The 14,164-nt window shown below is 51.0% G+C and overlaps 5 protein-coding genes across 5 annotated transcripts; 1 reads left to right on the top strand and 4 right to left on the bottom strand.

The window, feature by feature from the left end:
- Nucleotides 1–99: 99 nt before the first annotated feature.
- J7337_008994 (uncharacterized protein) lies at nucleotides 100–2,089 on the bottom strand (the record flags this gene model as incomplete). The annotated part of the gene is made up of 5 exons (XM_044826597.1): nucleotides 100–445; nucleotides 492–818; nucleotides 864–1,567; nucleotides 1,753–1,918; nucleotides 1,962–2,089. The coding sequence occupies 5 exons, from the start codon at nucleotides 2,087–2,089 to the stop codon at nucleotides 100–102; spliced, it is 1,671 nt and encodes a 556-aa protein (XP_044679514.1).
- Nucleotides 2,090–3,082: 993 nt separating this feature from the next.
- On the bottom strand, nucleotides 3,083–4,797 carry J7337_008995 (uncharacterized protein; the record flags this gene model as incomplete). The annotated part of the gene is made up of 5 exons (XM_044826598.1): nucleotides 3,083–3,334; nucleotides 3,382–3,963; nucleotides 4,009–4,458; nucleotides 4,502–4,508; nucleotides 4,553–4,797. 5 exons carry the CDS (start codon nucleotides 4,795–4,797, stop codon nucleotides 3,083–3,085), a joined length of 1,536 nt encoding a protein of 511 aa, XP_044679515.1.
- Nucleotides 4,798–5,546: 749 nt separating this feature from the next.
- On the bottom strand, nucleotides 5,547–10,274 carry J7337_008996 (uncharacterized protein; the record flags this gene model as incomplete). Its single annotated transcript, XM_044826599.1, has 2 exons — nucleotides 5,547–7,351; nucleotides 7,397–10,274. The coding sequence occupies 2 exons, from the start codon at nucleotides 10,272–10,274 to the stop codon at nucleotides 5,547–5,549; spliced, it is 4,683 nt and encodes a 1,560-aa protein (XP_044679516.1).
- A 1,575-nt stretch (nucleotides 10,275–11,849) lies between these two features.
- J7337_008997 (uncharacterized protein) lies at nucleotides 11,850–12,215 on the top strand (the record flags this gene model as incomplete). The annotated part of the gene is made up of 1 exon (XM_044826600.1): nucleotides 11,850–12,215. One exon carries the CDS (start codon nucleotides 11,850–11,852, stop codon nucleotides 12,213–12,215), a length of 366 nt encoding a protein of 121 aa, XP_044679517.1.
- Nucleotides 12,216–12,497: 282 nt separating this feature from the next.
- On the bottom strand, nucleotides 12,498–13,901 carry J7337_008998 (uncharacterized protein; the record flags this gene model as incomplete). Its single annotated transcript, XM_044826601.1, has 2 exons — nucleotides 12,498–13,422; nucleotides 13,465–13,901. The coding sequence occupies 2 exons, from the start codon at nucleotides 13,899–13,901 to the stop codon at nucleotides 12,498–12,500; spliced, it is 1,362 nt and encodes a 453-aa protein (XP_044679518.1).
- Between the last annotated feature and the right edge of the window lie 263 nt (nucleotides 13,902–14,164).

Raw genomic sequence — 14,164 nt, forward strand, 5'->3', positions numbered from 1 at the left:
TGAACTAAAGTGGCTACACGCGATGCAGTGCACCCAATATCATGACTCAATGCACTAACAACCTTCAATCAATTCTACAGCTAAAGGTATCTAAACATCCTAGTTCTTCACCTGCACGCTCTCCCTCATAACAGCTGGTTCAATCTCCCCATCAGTAGACTTATTCTCCTCAATCTTGGCCTCATCAACCTTTGTCAAATCAACAGCTTTAAGCGCAAACATAACAATCAACATCGGCGCAAGAGAGCACGTCGCAGCAATAGCAAGAAGACGTTGTGTCTCGCGATATGCCTGGTCGATAGCTGCGCGCACAGGCGTACCCTTTGCGAATTTCTGCGCGACCACAATAGACTTGTAGATCTTCAAGGCATTGGGCTTGGCTTGCTCGGGGAGATATGTCGTGAGTTTCTGGGGGAGGATGTTGTTCCAGATAGCGCCGCCGACGCTGTAACTGTTAGTAAGAATTGATTGAGGGAGGGGGATGGACTAACCTGGTGCCGACGGCTCCGCCAAAGTTCATGGCTGCGTAGTAAACACCCGTCACGACAGGGACGTCTTCCTTGGCGACGAGAGCCTGGATGGAGACTTGAGCAGCGGTTTGGTAGAATGCACGACCAACGCCGACAAGTGTCTTTGCTGTGATGAAAGAAGCTTCATTGGCATGGCCTCCGTTCATGTTGACAAAGTGAATCATGAGACCTTGACCCAGAACACAAAGCGGAACACCGATAAAGACAAAGATCTGACTGCGCTTAGTGTACTTCATCAAAACACCAACGAGCACCGAAGCGATCTGGAACGCGACACGAAGGGCGTTACTAGCAAAGTCAGCATTGCATCAACTATATGTAAGAGGTACTTACTCAATGCGAGTAGCGTGTCCAGGACTAAAGCCACCAGCGACTTGGAGATAACTCGGAAAGAAGAGCGTAAAGCAAGAATAATGGAAAAAGTCCAGCATGGATAAAACGCAAGCTGCAACGACAGTTCGCTCCTTGATCATTCGGAAGGGAACAAAAGGGACCTTGGCAAACTTTGTATCCCAGACGAAAAACACGCCGACGACGACAACGCCAATGACAAGCATGGCGATGTAGCTCCCCTGGTCCCAGCGATCACTATTCCTCGCACCCGTAAGCGAAAGCGGAATGAGGGTGAGACCAAGACCGAGAACAAGAAGCACAGCACCAAGAATGTCGAGATCAACCCAGACAAGATTGACGATCCTCTTGCTCAAAGGCTGTGTTTTATCAGCTGCGTCCCAAGCGCCCTTTCGTCTATATCCCGCCTTTCTCGCGCGTCGCTGAAGGACATATAAAGTAATAATAAGAGGTGCCGCGCAGAAGGGTAGGATGAGAGCCCACATTCCGTAACCCCAGCGCCAGGTCGAGTGCTTGAGAACACTATCAGCGACAATGGACCCGAGGTATAATGTTGGGATGGAAGCGAAGGATTCGGGGAGGGATGTCCAGAGACCGCGGTTGATGAGGCTTGTCGTGTCGGCGATGAAGACCTGTTGCATGATGACGTAGCCGGTATCGCCGATTGATTCAAAGATTCCGCCGGCCTGTAACGTTAGAGAGATATGAGATGGGAATGGGCGGGCTTACGATATAGGTTGCGATGTTTTGACATGCTGCGTACATCACTTGCGAGAGGACGAGGAAGAGGATTGAAAATGTTAGACCTTCAGCTCTACCAAACACCTGGGATAGTTAGTTTGCGTTGGAATTGGTTGGGAGGTATGCATACGTTGGAGAACTTTGCCATGATGGGATATGTAACGAGACCGATGATTGTACTAACGACATTGGCTGTCGCAAGCGCTGAATGGCGCTGGAACGCAGAGGTAGCGTATGCATCGTAGACCTTTGTCGCGTACTTGAGGAATTGGCATACAAACGTCGTAGCAAACAAGCTAAATTGTTAGATGAAACATATGCCCAATTAGATGAACGTACCCAGTAAACGCGACGATCAAAGCCTTCTTAGACCAAGACTCCCTCAGAATATCCGTATTCAAAGCTTTCTCACGCTCCTTTGGCGCAGCTTCCACGTCAGAGCTGCGATGAGAATTATGATCTGCCATTGCAATAAGCTTACTCAAGAATGAATGCTGATCCTTCAAGGTCAATGCAACGCTGTCTGTTTATATTATTTGAGTCACGGATGAATTCCGCGCCCACAATCCGGTGATCCATCTAATCTTATCAGATTTTCATGCATCGCGTGATATCATTGGTCTGCCAAGACTGGCGTGGCATGACTTAGCCGTGATCTGATAAAAAAAAGCCTCATGTTTTACAGGGATTGATGGAGCCGCGTTCTTATTCTGGGAATAGTGGTGGAGAGGTTTAGGTAAACGTGGATCACATGAAGATGAGTGACGCTGGTGGGTTTGGCGTTCCGAGAACAGGCGATCTCCAATGACACGTTTTCTAATCCCTGCGAAGAGTTTTCGCATCTGATCGATGATGAGATTTCGAGTTGGGACGACTTGCTGGTGTTGCCACGAGCTGGAGTGATCTACCGTATGATCGATGATAACCTTGTTGTTATCAATCTGATCAGTAACGTGGGGGCCATGTAAATCCACTGAATGGTAACCGTTGACCATGCGAGAATGAGACGCATGTCGACTTACGACGTTGTCGAGCTCCGAGTATTCGGAACCGACCGTTGGAACGTCTGTGCGAATAACATCCGTGAAAACTTGATGCGCAATAGTTCATGCAGTGCATTGAGGTTATTCCCGACGCGATGGTCCTCGGAATGATCCGCTGATCATCTACAAAAGCTCCACTTGGGGAGCAAAAGCACCGAGTTCTGGTCTGCAGACGAGTTACCGCTTTTGGAACAGACATCCACCGTCTCTCACGATGAATTTCCGTGCCCCATGTAACAAGAGATTCACGTCACAGATGTTCCTGGGTAAGTTAAGCGAATGGCATTCTATGAGCGAGGATATTGACACCCCTAAATTACAAATTCTATACTAAATACCAGTTGTTCACCAGACAACTGCTTCTATACCTCTCCCCATCTCAGGCCTCTAATGGAAGACTGTCGAGCTCTGTCGCATCTAGCCAAGGTTGTTTGGACTCTTGGCTCGAATCTTGGGTCCATACAAGAAGAATATGACTGGAACAGGTACAAGAGCCAACGCCAAGAAAGCAAGGATGCTGTTTCCCCAGCCAAGACCGAGATCATCGTACATGGATAGTCCAGCGAGGGGAAGCATGGCGCCAGCGAGAGATCGAAGGACTGTCATTGCTGCGACGGCGGATGCTGCGTAGGTGATGTAGGCGTCGACGAGATAAGTTTGAAGACACATCTATCTTGTTAGTAATGCATAGTGAAAGCGAGAGGGAGTGTACTTACCATGATACCCATAAGACCAAAGCAAAACAACGCAACGCCAATCATGGGCACAATCCAATGCACATTCTGATCCGCGGCCCAACCATACCAAAACAACGCCCCCACAATGAGCAACCCCGACGGCAACGTCATCCAAATCGGCAACCGATCCTCCGGCACCGTCTTACCATTCTGCGCAACCTTCTTCTTGATAACAACATCCGTCATGACCCCAAACGTCATCGTACCAAACAGCATTCCAATACCGGTAGGCAGATACGCCAGACCGATGGTACCTGTGCCGAAACCGTACTGCTGTGCGAAGACGAATGTGAAGGTGCTGAACATGAGGTATAGCACGCCGTAGACGATGGCGACGTAGAGGGAGAGGATGAAGACGGGGAGATGGGTGAAGAGCATTCGCATTGGGCGGATGGAGGCGTTGCTTAGGCGTTGTTTGGGCGTGAGACCGTCTTTGTCGAGGATGGAGTAGAGGTCTTGATTGCCGGTTTCTTTCTTGAGTTTGATGGCTTTGGCGCGGAGGAGGGTTGGCGCGTATGTTTCTGGGGCGGCGAAGTAGCACAGCGCAGCGATGAAGCCGGTCTAATGGTCAGTTACGACATCATACACTCAAAGGCAATGACTTACAAGAATAGCAATCAGCCAGAATACCCACCGCCATCCAATAGCCTCAACCATATACCCCCCCGCCAACGGTCCAATACACGGTCCAAGTAAAGGCCCCATAGCCCAAACAGCCATAGCCTTGCCTCTCTCCTGCACGGGAAAGATATCCGATATAGTTCCACTACCATTAGTAACAGGCGTCGAGCCCGTGAAGCCCATCAAGAAGCGAAACACGATAAGCATGGGCATGTTTTTGCTCAGCGCCGTAGCGACGGTCATTATAAGAAAGAGGACGTTGGCGATGTTGAAGACGATAGCGCGGCCGTAGATTTCGCTGAGGGGCGCGGCGAGGAGGGGGCCGAATGCGAAGCCGAGGACGTACACGGAGACGACGAAGGTAGCGATGTTGCGGTTTGATGTTTCGAATTCGCGCATAATGTCTGGGACGCCGGGGGCGAACATCGAAGAGCCCTGTGTTGTTAGAGGTGTAGTTTGTGGTGAGGGAGGGACGTACGAGAGGTCTGAGATGTTAGTGATGGTAAGGGGAGAAGCATAGGGGACTTACGTTAGGAGAGTCATGACGGATAGGGCACCGATGCAAGACCATTTCTTCTTGGCTGGCCAGTTCATGGGATTGTTAGGATCGTCTGGTCCATCCCAGCCAACAGCATTCGGATCTTCATCCTCAACAACCTCTTCTTTCGTAGCGCTCCCTTCATCCTTCTTCGCATCGCTACCGGTATAAGAAGGCGTGAGGGTCCTCTGACTCGCAGGTCGTTCAATATCGAGGGAAGCTTTGTTTTCCGCCATCGTGAAGGCTGAAGCTCGTGTAGCTCATGAAGACAAAGAGTAATGCAGAAAGAGAGAATGAAGGGGTAGTGAAAAGTTATTTAACACAAGCCACGACTCACGAAGCGTAACCAACGAGCCAATCAAGTGCCGATTCGAAAGCGAAACCGAGGGTGAACCAATCGCGTCGCATTTTCGGGTCCGTTTTAGAGCCCGTGCCGGGTTGGTTATGCGGGAGCCCCACACGGATCTGGCGATTTCCGTACCGTTAGTTATGCAGATACACGGGATTTGTGCAGATTTGTGCAGAAGACGGCCGGATGGCCCCTTTTAATTTTCCCGGGCACGGAGTTGTGAATGCATTCATTCGCGCGGCGAGGCGGTGACGCGATGAGTTGTCCCGTATGTATCACGTCTGGAGATGAATGATTCTTGGCGAGGGATTTATTATTATTTTGAATGCATTTGTTCAGGCGTGATGCATTTGTTGTTTGTTCAATTGAGAATACGGCGTACGTTATACGCGTATTGGCTCCCCGCAGTTCCTGATCATGTGAGGTTGATCGTATTTTTATCCTCAACCTTATCCTTATCCTTATCCTTATCCTTATCGGCGTCTTATCGCATCACAAACACTGCGAAACACGAAATACCGATTCAATGCGCAACACGATCAATTTATTCTATCCATGTAAACAATCTAGGCCACCTACTTCCATATTACAACAAACTCAACCAAGTCATCACCATACTAACTCCTGCCATCTCAATTAAGCCTTCCTCTTCTGCAACAATCCCTTGAACGGATTCTTCCCTCTGAACCGCATCCATGTAGCAAAGTAAACCACCGCATAGTTAAACGCGATAAAAGCGCAGAAAATGCCAAAATCCCTCCAGATGTTCCTGTAGTACACACTGAACCCCGCTCCAAACTCATCGCCAGTCGCATACTGGCAAAACTCACAGTACCCATCTGATCCAGTAGTAACATACCCTCCCGCGCGCTTGATAAACGGCTCAACGTACTCATCGCACGATTGCCCGCTCGGCGGTTCAAAGCGCGCGAATTCACCCTCCTCGCAGCGAACAGGCTGGTCGTGAATCGCAGCGCCTAGGAACGCTTCGAGGAGATAGTGGAAGGGAGTGAGCCAGTACATCCATTCGCGCCAGAAAGTGGGGAGACCTTGAGGCGGGACAACGACACCGCAGAAGGAAACGACGAAGAGGAAGAAGATGGGGACGAGGAGAGATGCGAGGAGTTCGTTGGGTGCAAAGGCCGCGATGGCCTGGCCGAAGGAGACGTAGTACAGCTCAAAGAGCAGAACGAGCAGGAATGCGAAACCAGATGTAAAGGCCGACGCGCGCCAGCCAAAGACTCCCCACCACCAGCAGTTGAAGTAAATACCGCCCGCGATGATACGATATGGGATTTCAACGACGACAACGGCGGTGGTCCAAGCTACCCAGCTGTAGATCTTGGCGTTGTTTTCTCTCCACTGGAATATCTGGCGCGATTTGAGAAAGGCGGGCTGGAGCTGCTGAATGAGAGGCGGACTGATCGTCAACGTCATGAAGATGGAGAACAGCCTATTCTGGTAGTCAATCGATGCGAAGCCGATCTTGTAGAAGGTGAAGCAGTTGAAGAGCCCCGTTGCGATATGAAGCATAAAGTTACCAAAGATGTAATCAGGTGACCGCCAGAACGAAACGAAACTTCGACGAACGACGGCGTATGTCTGTGTAGATAGCGGCATGGCATACTCGCGATCATCTTTAAGACTCTTTGACGGCTCAACATTACGTCGACGCTCAATCATCTCCTCAATCTCTTGAGATCGCTTCTGTCGCTCTGAAGACTCCGCCCAGACATCACCCCAGTCTTGACCATCATAGTCAGGGTTTCCAGCACCGATCGCATCGAGCATGTACTCCGCTGGGTTAGCGTGCGGGGGACACTTGGGACCGCCATTGGACTCAAAGTACTTGATCAAGTTCTCTGAATCATGGCCTAGAGGTCCGTGATATACAACGCGACCGCCTGATTTGAGGAGTAAAAGCTCATCAAAGTTTTCGAAGAGAACGGCGGAGGGTTGATGGATTGTACAGAGGACTGCTTGGCCTGCGTCTGCGAGTTTGCGCAGGAAGCGTACGATGTTGAATGCAGCGCCGGAATCAAGACCAGAAGTCGGTTCATCCAAGAACATAAGCAGTTCCGGCTTACTCGCTAATTCAACACCAATCGTCAAGCGCTTCCTCTGCTCCGCGTTAAGGCCTTGTCCAACAGTGCCGATAATCGCACCAGCGATATCGCGCATCTCAAGAAGATCAATGATAGTCTCGCAGTACTCCATCTTTTCCTGCTTGGATACTTCCTTCGGTTGACGGAGAAGGGCAGAGAATTGGAGGGCTTCGCGGACGGTGGCGGTGGGTTCGTGGATATCCATCTGTTCAGCGAAACCAGTTGCGCGCTGGAAGGATTTAGGCAGGGGACGCCCGTCGACGAGAAAATCGCCTGTGATGGTGCCGAAGTTGAGACGTTGGGCGAGGCCGTTGAGAAGGGTTGTTTTACCGGCGCCTGAAAATGTTAGTGTTGGCTGTTGATTGACAAGAGTGGACTTACCGGATGCGCCCATGAGAGCGGTTAATTTACCAGGGCGAACGTAGCCTTGAACATCGTTGAGGAGTTTTCGCTCGCCTTTTTCGTAGGGGATAGTGTAGTTGATGTTCTGGAACGTAAACACGGTTTCATTCTTTGCGACTTCTTGGGTGATCTGTTCATCGCTCTTTGTCCGTTCAGCATCACCATTTGCGACAGGATCACGTCGACCAGTCTCTTCATCTTGCTTATCGCCCTTGGCTCTACCACCAGTCGCGATAGACTCCTCAACCTTCTTAGGGACTTGTCCTCGCTTAAAGACTGTGATCGCCCCGCCTCCGACGTTGGGCTTCATGAGTTCCATACCAAGAGCAGTGAGGAACACAAAAAAGATGAAGAAGGCCCAGAGGAAGCCAAAGTTGCGCCAGAGATGGGAGCGTGTGTATGTGAAGGATTGTTGGATGTACGCCGCGCCAGATACAGACGTTGAACCAGGCGATGCACCTGCGAGAGTACAGCCCTGATTCTGAGGTCGTGCATTCGGGCCTTGAGGGACAAGATACGGCGGTTCACATGTGAGTGTGAGGTAAGCGAACTCATTAGCCATGAGACACTCGAAACCGTACTGAATCCAATTGATCCATCGTAACCATCCAAACCAAGGATGCATCGAGTCTGGCGGAATGAGATATCCCGTGTACACAACGAGAATCTGAATCGCAACGCCCGTAAACCGCGTCGCGACATCCAACGTCCCGCACCAAGCAGAAATAGCCCTAAAGAACGCATACGTCACCATAGTGACCAGCCAAAGAATGAGATTCGATATAAAAAACTGCGACGCCGTTCTCGCAAGATTCGCCATGAAGTAGATAATAACGTTGAAGATGATAACTTGTATAAAAACAAGCGGGACGTCAACGACAGTCTGGGCGATAGCGAATGCAGAAGGGCGGTAGAACGAGAATGACTTGTGCTTGAGAAGAATAGGCTTCGACTCGAAGGCAGCGGTCTGCTCAGCTAGTGCGAGGAGGGCGTTGAAGAGAAGAAGAAAGAACAGGGCACCGCCGCGGGGAAATGCACCGGCTGCTGTGTCGGGGAGGTTGTAGAAGAGGGACCCGACGATGAGGCCTTGGAATAGCAGACCGCCCCATTTTCCGAAGAGAGATGCTTTGTCGCCGAACATGACGAGGAATTGACGATGGGTGCAGGCGAGGACCTGTTTGTGGAAGGCAATCTCGTAGTTCTTCTTCTTGCTCTTCTCACTCTCGTTCCTGCGCCGCTCTTCAGCTAGTGTTGCAAGCTCAGCTTCGAACTCATCGATGTCTCGGAGGTTCTTCTGGTAATCCTCGCTGCGACGATATGCATCTGCAAACTCCCCCGCTGAGCGCGGGATCCGATCATCCCAGCCCTCACGAACACTGCGCTCATGCTCATCCGTCACACTCGTCAGAAAGTCCGCCGTCGTCCAACGCTCAGGACACTCAAAGCCCAGGTTCTGGAAATACTTCTTTGCATCTTCTGCGCGGCCAAAGTACAAACATTTTCCCTCATCAATAAGCAAGACCTTATCGACAAGGTCGTAGAGTGTTTCACCAGCTTGGTAAAGCGACACAGCGGTGGATGTATCAGCCATGTTAGTCATCGCGCGAATGGACTTAACATATTCGACTGCTGTACTCGCATCAAGACCTTTACTGGAATTATCCCAGCCTTGCACTGACGCACGCGTTATCATCGCTTCCGCAATAGAAACACGTTTGCGCTCGCCGCCTGAAACACCACGAATAAACTCATTGCCGACTTTTGTGCCGAGGGTATGTTCGATCCAGAAGAGCTTCGTAACAACTCTCAAAAATTCACGGACGTAGTCTTGACGCGTTTCGCCCTCCAGACGAGATTCTTTACCAGGCGTGCGAGTCTGCAGCGCAAAAGTAAGAGTGCGCTTGACAGACAGCGTGGCGTAGTGAAGATCATCCTCAGGGTTATAAATAATCTCCCCGCGGAAATCTTTCGCCATGGTCGCTGCGTCGGTTCCACCGTATGTAACATCTCCCTCGACGGATTCAAAGCCCGCGCGCTGGTTGCAGAATGTTTTGAGAAACGTACTACATCCAGCACCTGGACGACCGAGCACAAGGAGGAGTTCACCTGGTCTAACGCACCCGTCGAAGTTACTGATGAGGTCTCTAACGGGTGGTTTCGCCATCGCAGCTTTGGGTCCTTGGGTGAACAATTTCCCCAGTTTGCGCGGTAGACCTAGGAAGAAATCGCCAACTGTAGGTTGAAGACTTGAACCGAGACCGACGCCGCGAACAGTGAGGTTGCGAAAGATAACACCGCTGTGACGCGTTTTCTCTTCTTCACTTTGTTCTTGGCGCTTTTGACCAAAGATACGAGACATGAGACGGTCGAGTTCCTCGTTATCTTCGTTGGCTTCTTCTTTCTCAGCGGGTGTAGAGGCGTTCGTTCGTCGACGGGAGAGAACGCGGAAGAGATCATCTTCGGTACGATGAGACTTGCGTTTCTCAAGCGGCGGTTCCTCATTCTCGGTGTGAGATTTGATCGGGGCAAAGACCGGCGCATCATCGTTGGAGGATGTACTCTTGCGCTGCTCTTCAGAGGATTCGCGGTGGGGAAGAACAGTGCTCGAAGAAGAATTGCGATCGAGGATAGGCTGTTGAGGCTCAGAGGTTAACGCCCCAGCTGTACCGGGTGAGGCTGAACTGTCGGCCGTGACAGTATCATACGTCGCAGCCGCAGCCGCAGTATCACGGCCCGCAAACCCGGCCTCAAGCTGTCTATCAGCGTTTCCCATTGGGGTAATCGAGTTGACGCTTGGCGTAACGGGGAAACCGCCTGGGATGTCTTCATCCCTAGGCGTAGGTCTCTGATCAGCCATTTTGACGTTGATAACCTCAGAGTAACGATCACGAATAGCACATTATCGGTTTACGGGCATTGGCCATAATAAACAGACATTTTTCACTTGTGGTTTATCTATGACGACATCAAAGAACAGTCTAGTCGGGCTTTCGGACATGCTGGAATTGCGACGCGGTCCGGGCGTTGAGTGGAGATTGGAGCGTCATCGATAAAAAGAGCAGATTACCCTGGAGTAATCACGAGAGTCAATTAGTGCCTCGGACAGATTAATCTTGAACGTGCGAGGAACCCACGCTACGAGTTGGGTTACGCATGACGTTGCAGCGGCATTTTTAATTGTCCGACCGGCGGCAAGTGTCGTTAGCTGGAGCTTGTGATAATGTGATTATCAGCTTGTCATACACTTTTAAACCTTGACTGATCGAAATATTTGTTAGATCGTATCAGTCTCGATCGGGTTGCAAACCCACCCAGGCGAGAACATGATTTGGGCTCATTAATAATGAATATTGGCAATTTTGTTTCATTTCTTTCGATCTGTGCGATTCATTGCATTCAATGTCTTTCCTGCGTGTAAGATTTTGTGAATGCTGTGTAACTGCCCCCGTGGCCAAAAAATTCGTCATTATCCCATATGCGGCGTTCTCACCCAAAGCCCCCCGTCTCACTCACTCACTCACTCATACACTGTATCCCCCCAAATCTCCACCGCTAGTCCCATCACTTGTCACTAAATGCAGCATCGCACGATGGCACTGAAACATTCCGATTACTAGGAATCCACCAGATGAAAAACAACCCGAGCCCGACCAAGTGAGCTAGTCTAGACCGTTTTATTTGAAACATGATCAGATCAAAATCAGACCATGGTCTCCGATGATCATCGGGCATCAACGCTGCCATTTCGAGACGCCTGCAGTGTAATGTTCCAGTGTCTGTCTCAGCTCGACCTCTCATATCGCTGCGCCCCAAAGGCGGGCGCCAGTTAACCGCCGACAGAGACAGTCCACTATTCCATTTCTCGCGTTACGGATGAAAATGTTCCTAGCGGGAGATGTACCCGCGCGGTTTTTATCTGATCTCGTACCTGAGTTATTTCCATGAAGCTAAACCCAAGCTAAGTTTGAGGCTCTAAAACACCATCACCAGAGAGTCAAGATACTCAAGTTAAAAACGGAGACGTGTGACTTTTCAGCGTCGAAATTGATGCAAAAGTGCTGCGACATGTACCGCTCATACGATTCAGATTTCTTCTTTTTCCCCTCGGCCCAGACCCAGCCCAAATGCAAGCCTCGAATGCATAGGGAGGCCTTGTGTTGCACAAACCTCAAGGGAATTGGATGCCCAGCAGCCCTGTCGCGATCACTGGACCCGGTCCGAGACTCCTGATTCGCTACGGCGTAGATATGCTGCATTTTGTTTGTGTGGGCGAACGGCAATTCCGCGTGCATGCTACCGCTGGCCGCGGTCTATATGAAGGGCCAATCCCCCCCCAATGTTCACTGGCAATAAGGCATCGATTCACAAACAACGCATCTCAAGAACACTACACATTTTTTATATAAATTATCATCATCTACAGTAAAGAACCATGTGTCAGGCAGTCCCAGAGAACGGCAACACGAACACGCCCCAGAATCAGAGCCAGAGCCAGAGCCAGAGCCAGAGCCAGAGCTGCTGCACGCCATCTTCGGCCACGGGATCGACGCAGGGTCCTAATCCTGCCAATCTGCCTCAATACCACGTCGAGACGTTCCCCATCCCCGCTCCCCTCTCCGAATATGACTTGGATCATCGTCGGACTATCACCATTGAGTCCCAGCAGCGACTGTGGCCCCAGGACATCTGGGTTCACAGTCCGCATGGTCGACAGCTGTACCAGCCTGTGCTGATGTTTGAGACGAGAGTCCCGGAGGAAAAGCCCGAGACCAACGGAAGTGCTTCCAAGAGCGGTTAATTGAGATGTGATTTGGGATATTGGGTTGGAGGAGTCGTGATGGGAAAATGATTGAATGGGCTTGGGACGGTACGGAATACACGCGACGGAGTTGGGGTCTTTCATGACACGGCCAATCAACGGGTTTTGCTTTATTCTGCATTTCGACAAAAAACCACAAAACATCAAACAACAAGGGCTTTTCCACGTCTGTAACATCGAATTTGGGGTCAATCACTGTACTAGCAAAGCGAACACGATTGATGAGAAATAATACATCACATTACTTCCCCAATCGAAGCATCAACACTCAAACCTCCACTCCACGTCCTCCCATCCCCGCCTCATCTGTATCTCGGCCCCCAACCCAGCGCCATACCTCTCAGGCCTCACCGTGCCCCCCGCAAGCTGCGGTCCCAGCTTCTTGACATCGCCAAAGCCCATGCCTACAGCTTCAATCTCAAAACCTAGTAGTAATGCAGACGCGAAGCCGACTATCTCTGCGAAAGCGAGGTTTCGGCCTGGACAGAGATGGCGACCGCCGCCGAAGGGTATATAAGCTGCTTTTCGCTTGCGCTCGTCTTCTGCGCTGCCCTTGGACGCGGGGAGGAAACGCTCTGGATTGAAGACGTTGACGTCTGAGCCCCAGACACTGTCTTCGTAGTGTGCTACGCCAGCGGGGAGTTGTAGGTCTGTGTCCTTTTTAAGAATATATGTTGTTCCTTCAGGTGTCGTGATGCTTGTGTCTTGGAGGATGCGTCGCATGCTAAGAGTCTGGTTCGCAAGCCTCAACGTCTCGCGATAACAGCTCACCAGCAGCGGCATCTTCTCCTCAAAATCCACAATATTAAACGTCGCACTCCGCTTCCCATTATTCTCCTCTATAACAGCTGCATCCTCAGCTTCGGCTCGTATTCGCGTAAGAAGATCCGGTCGGTCGAGGATGTACAGCAAAAGCCAGTAAAACGTCGGCACGGCATTAAGCGTCGCCACATTCGGGAGAATAACCTCAAACTTGCCGATCTCGTAGCCTGTTAGACCGTTCTTGCGCAGCGCGCCGGCGCGGTTTCGTACGAGGGCTGAGACGCTAGGGTCGTGGATGTCGTGGTCTTGGGCGTACCATTTGCACGCGATGTTTTGCAGCGTGGAGCGCGCTTTGTAGGCTTTTGGCATTGTAATCGAGGGGAAGAGCGAGAGGAGGAAGTAGGGGACTGATTCTTCGAAAAGCCTGGTTCATTAGCGATGCGTAGACGCGGGATGACGGACATACCACATGTCTTCAATTAAAGAGGGATCGCGATTGAACGGATCAGTGTCGCCGTACAGAGAACGCGTTGTAGCGAGGCTCATAACATCACGACACCAGAGATACAAATTCTCCACGTGTAGTCGTCCATTTGCGACCGCCTCCTTTCCCGCATTGATCGCATCAGCACGTATCGTCGCGCAATTCAGCTTCGCAGCGATACTCCCCAGGAAATGCACATTCATCTGCTGCAAATGCCTAACCTGAAAGCTCGCATGTATCGCCTCTGTAAATTCATCGTAAACGCCCGGTACTTTAACCTTCGCAAACGTCTCCTGCTTCAGCGCAAAGGTCTTTTTCGCGTAGTCGAAGACGAAGGGCTCGAAGGACGCGGTCTTGTTGCGGAGGAGGATTTGGAGGAGGGCGGGATCGAAGGCGGCGTAGACTTTGCCGTTGAGCATTGGGAGGGTCGCGATTTGGGCGTGAGGGTTCTCATTGCTGCGATTGATGTGTCAGTGATTGGGGAGGAGATTGGGAAGAGGGAGGGAGAGACGGACTGGATGATTCTGGGGTAATCTGCTTGGTGACGAATTATCCCGATGATGTGCCCTACCCACGGAATCGACGGTTTCACGACGGGCGGTTCGCGTGGGTCGATGCGGGGAGTTAGTAGGCGGTTTAGCAGGGCGAACGCCACTATAGCCGCCAAAACGGTCGTGCTCAG

Source organism: Fusarium musae, chromosome 6 (assembly GCF_019915245.1).
Source record: "Fusarium musae strain F31 chromosome 6, whole genome shotgun sequence".
Classification (NCBI taxonomy): domain Eukaryota; kingdom Fungi; phylum Ascomycota; class Sordariomycetes; order Hypocreales; family Nectriaceae; genus Fusarium; species Fusarium musae.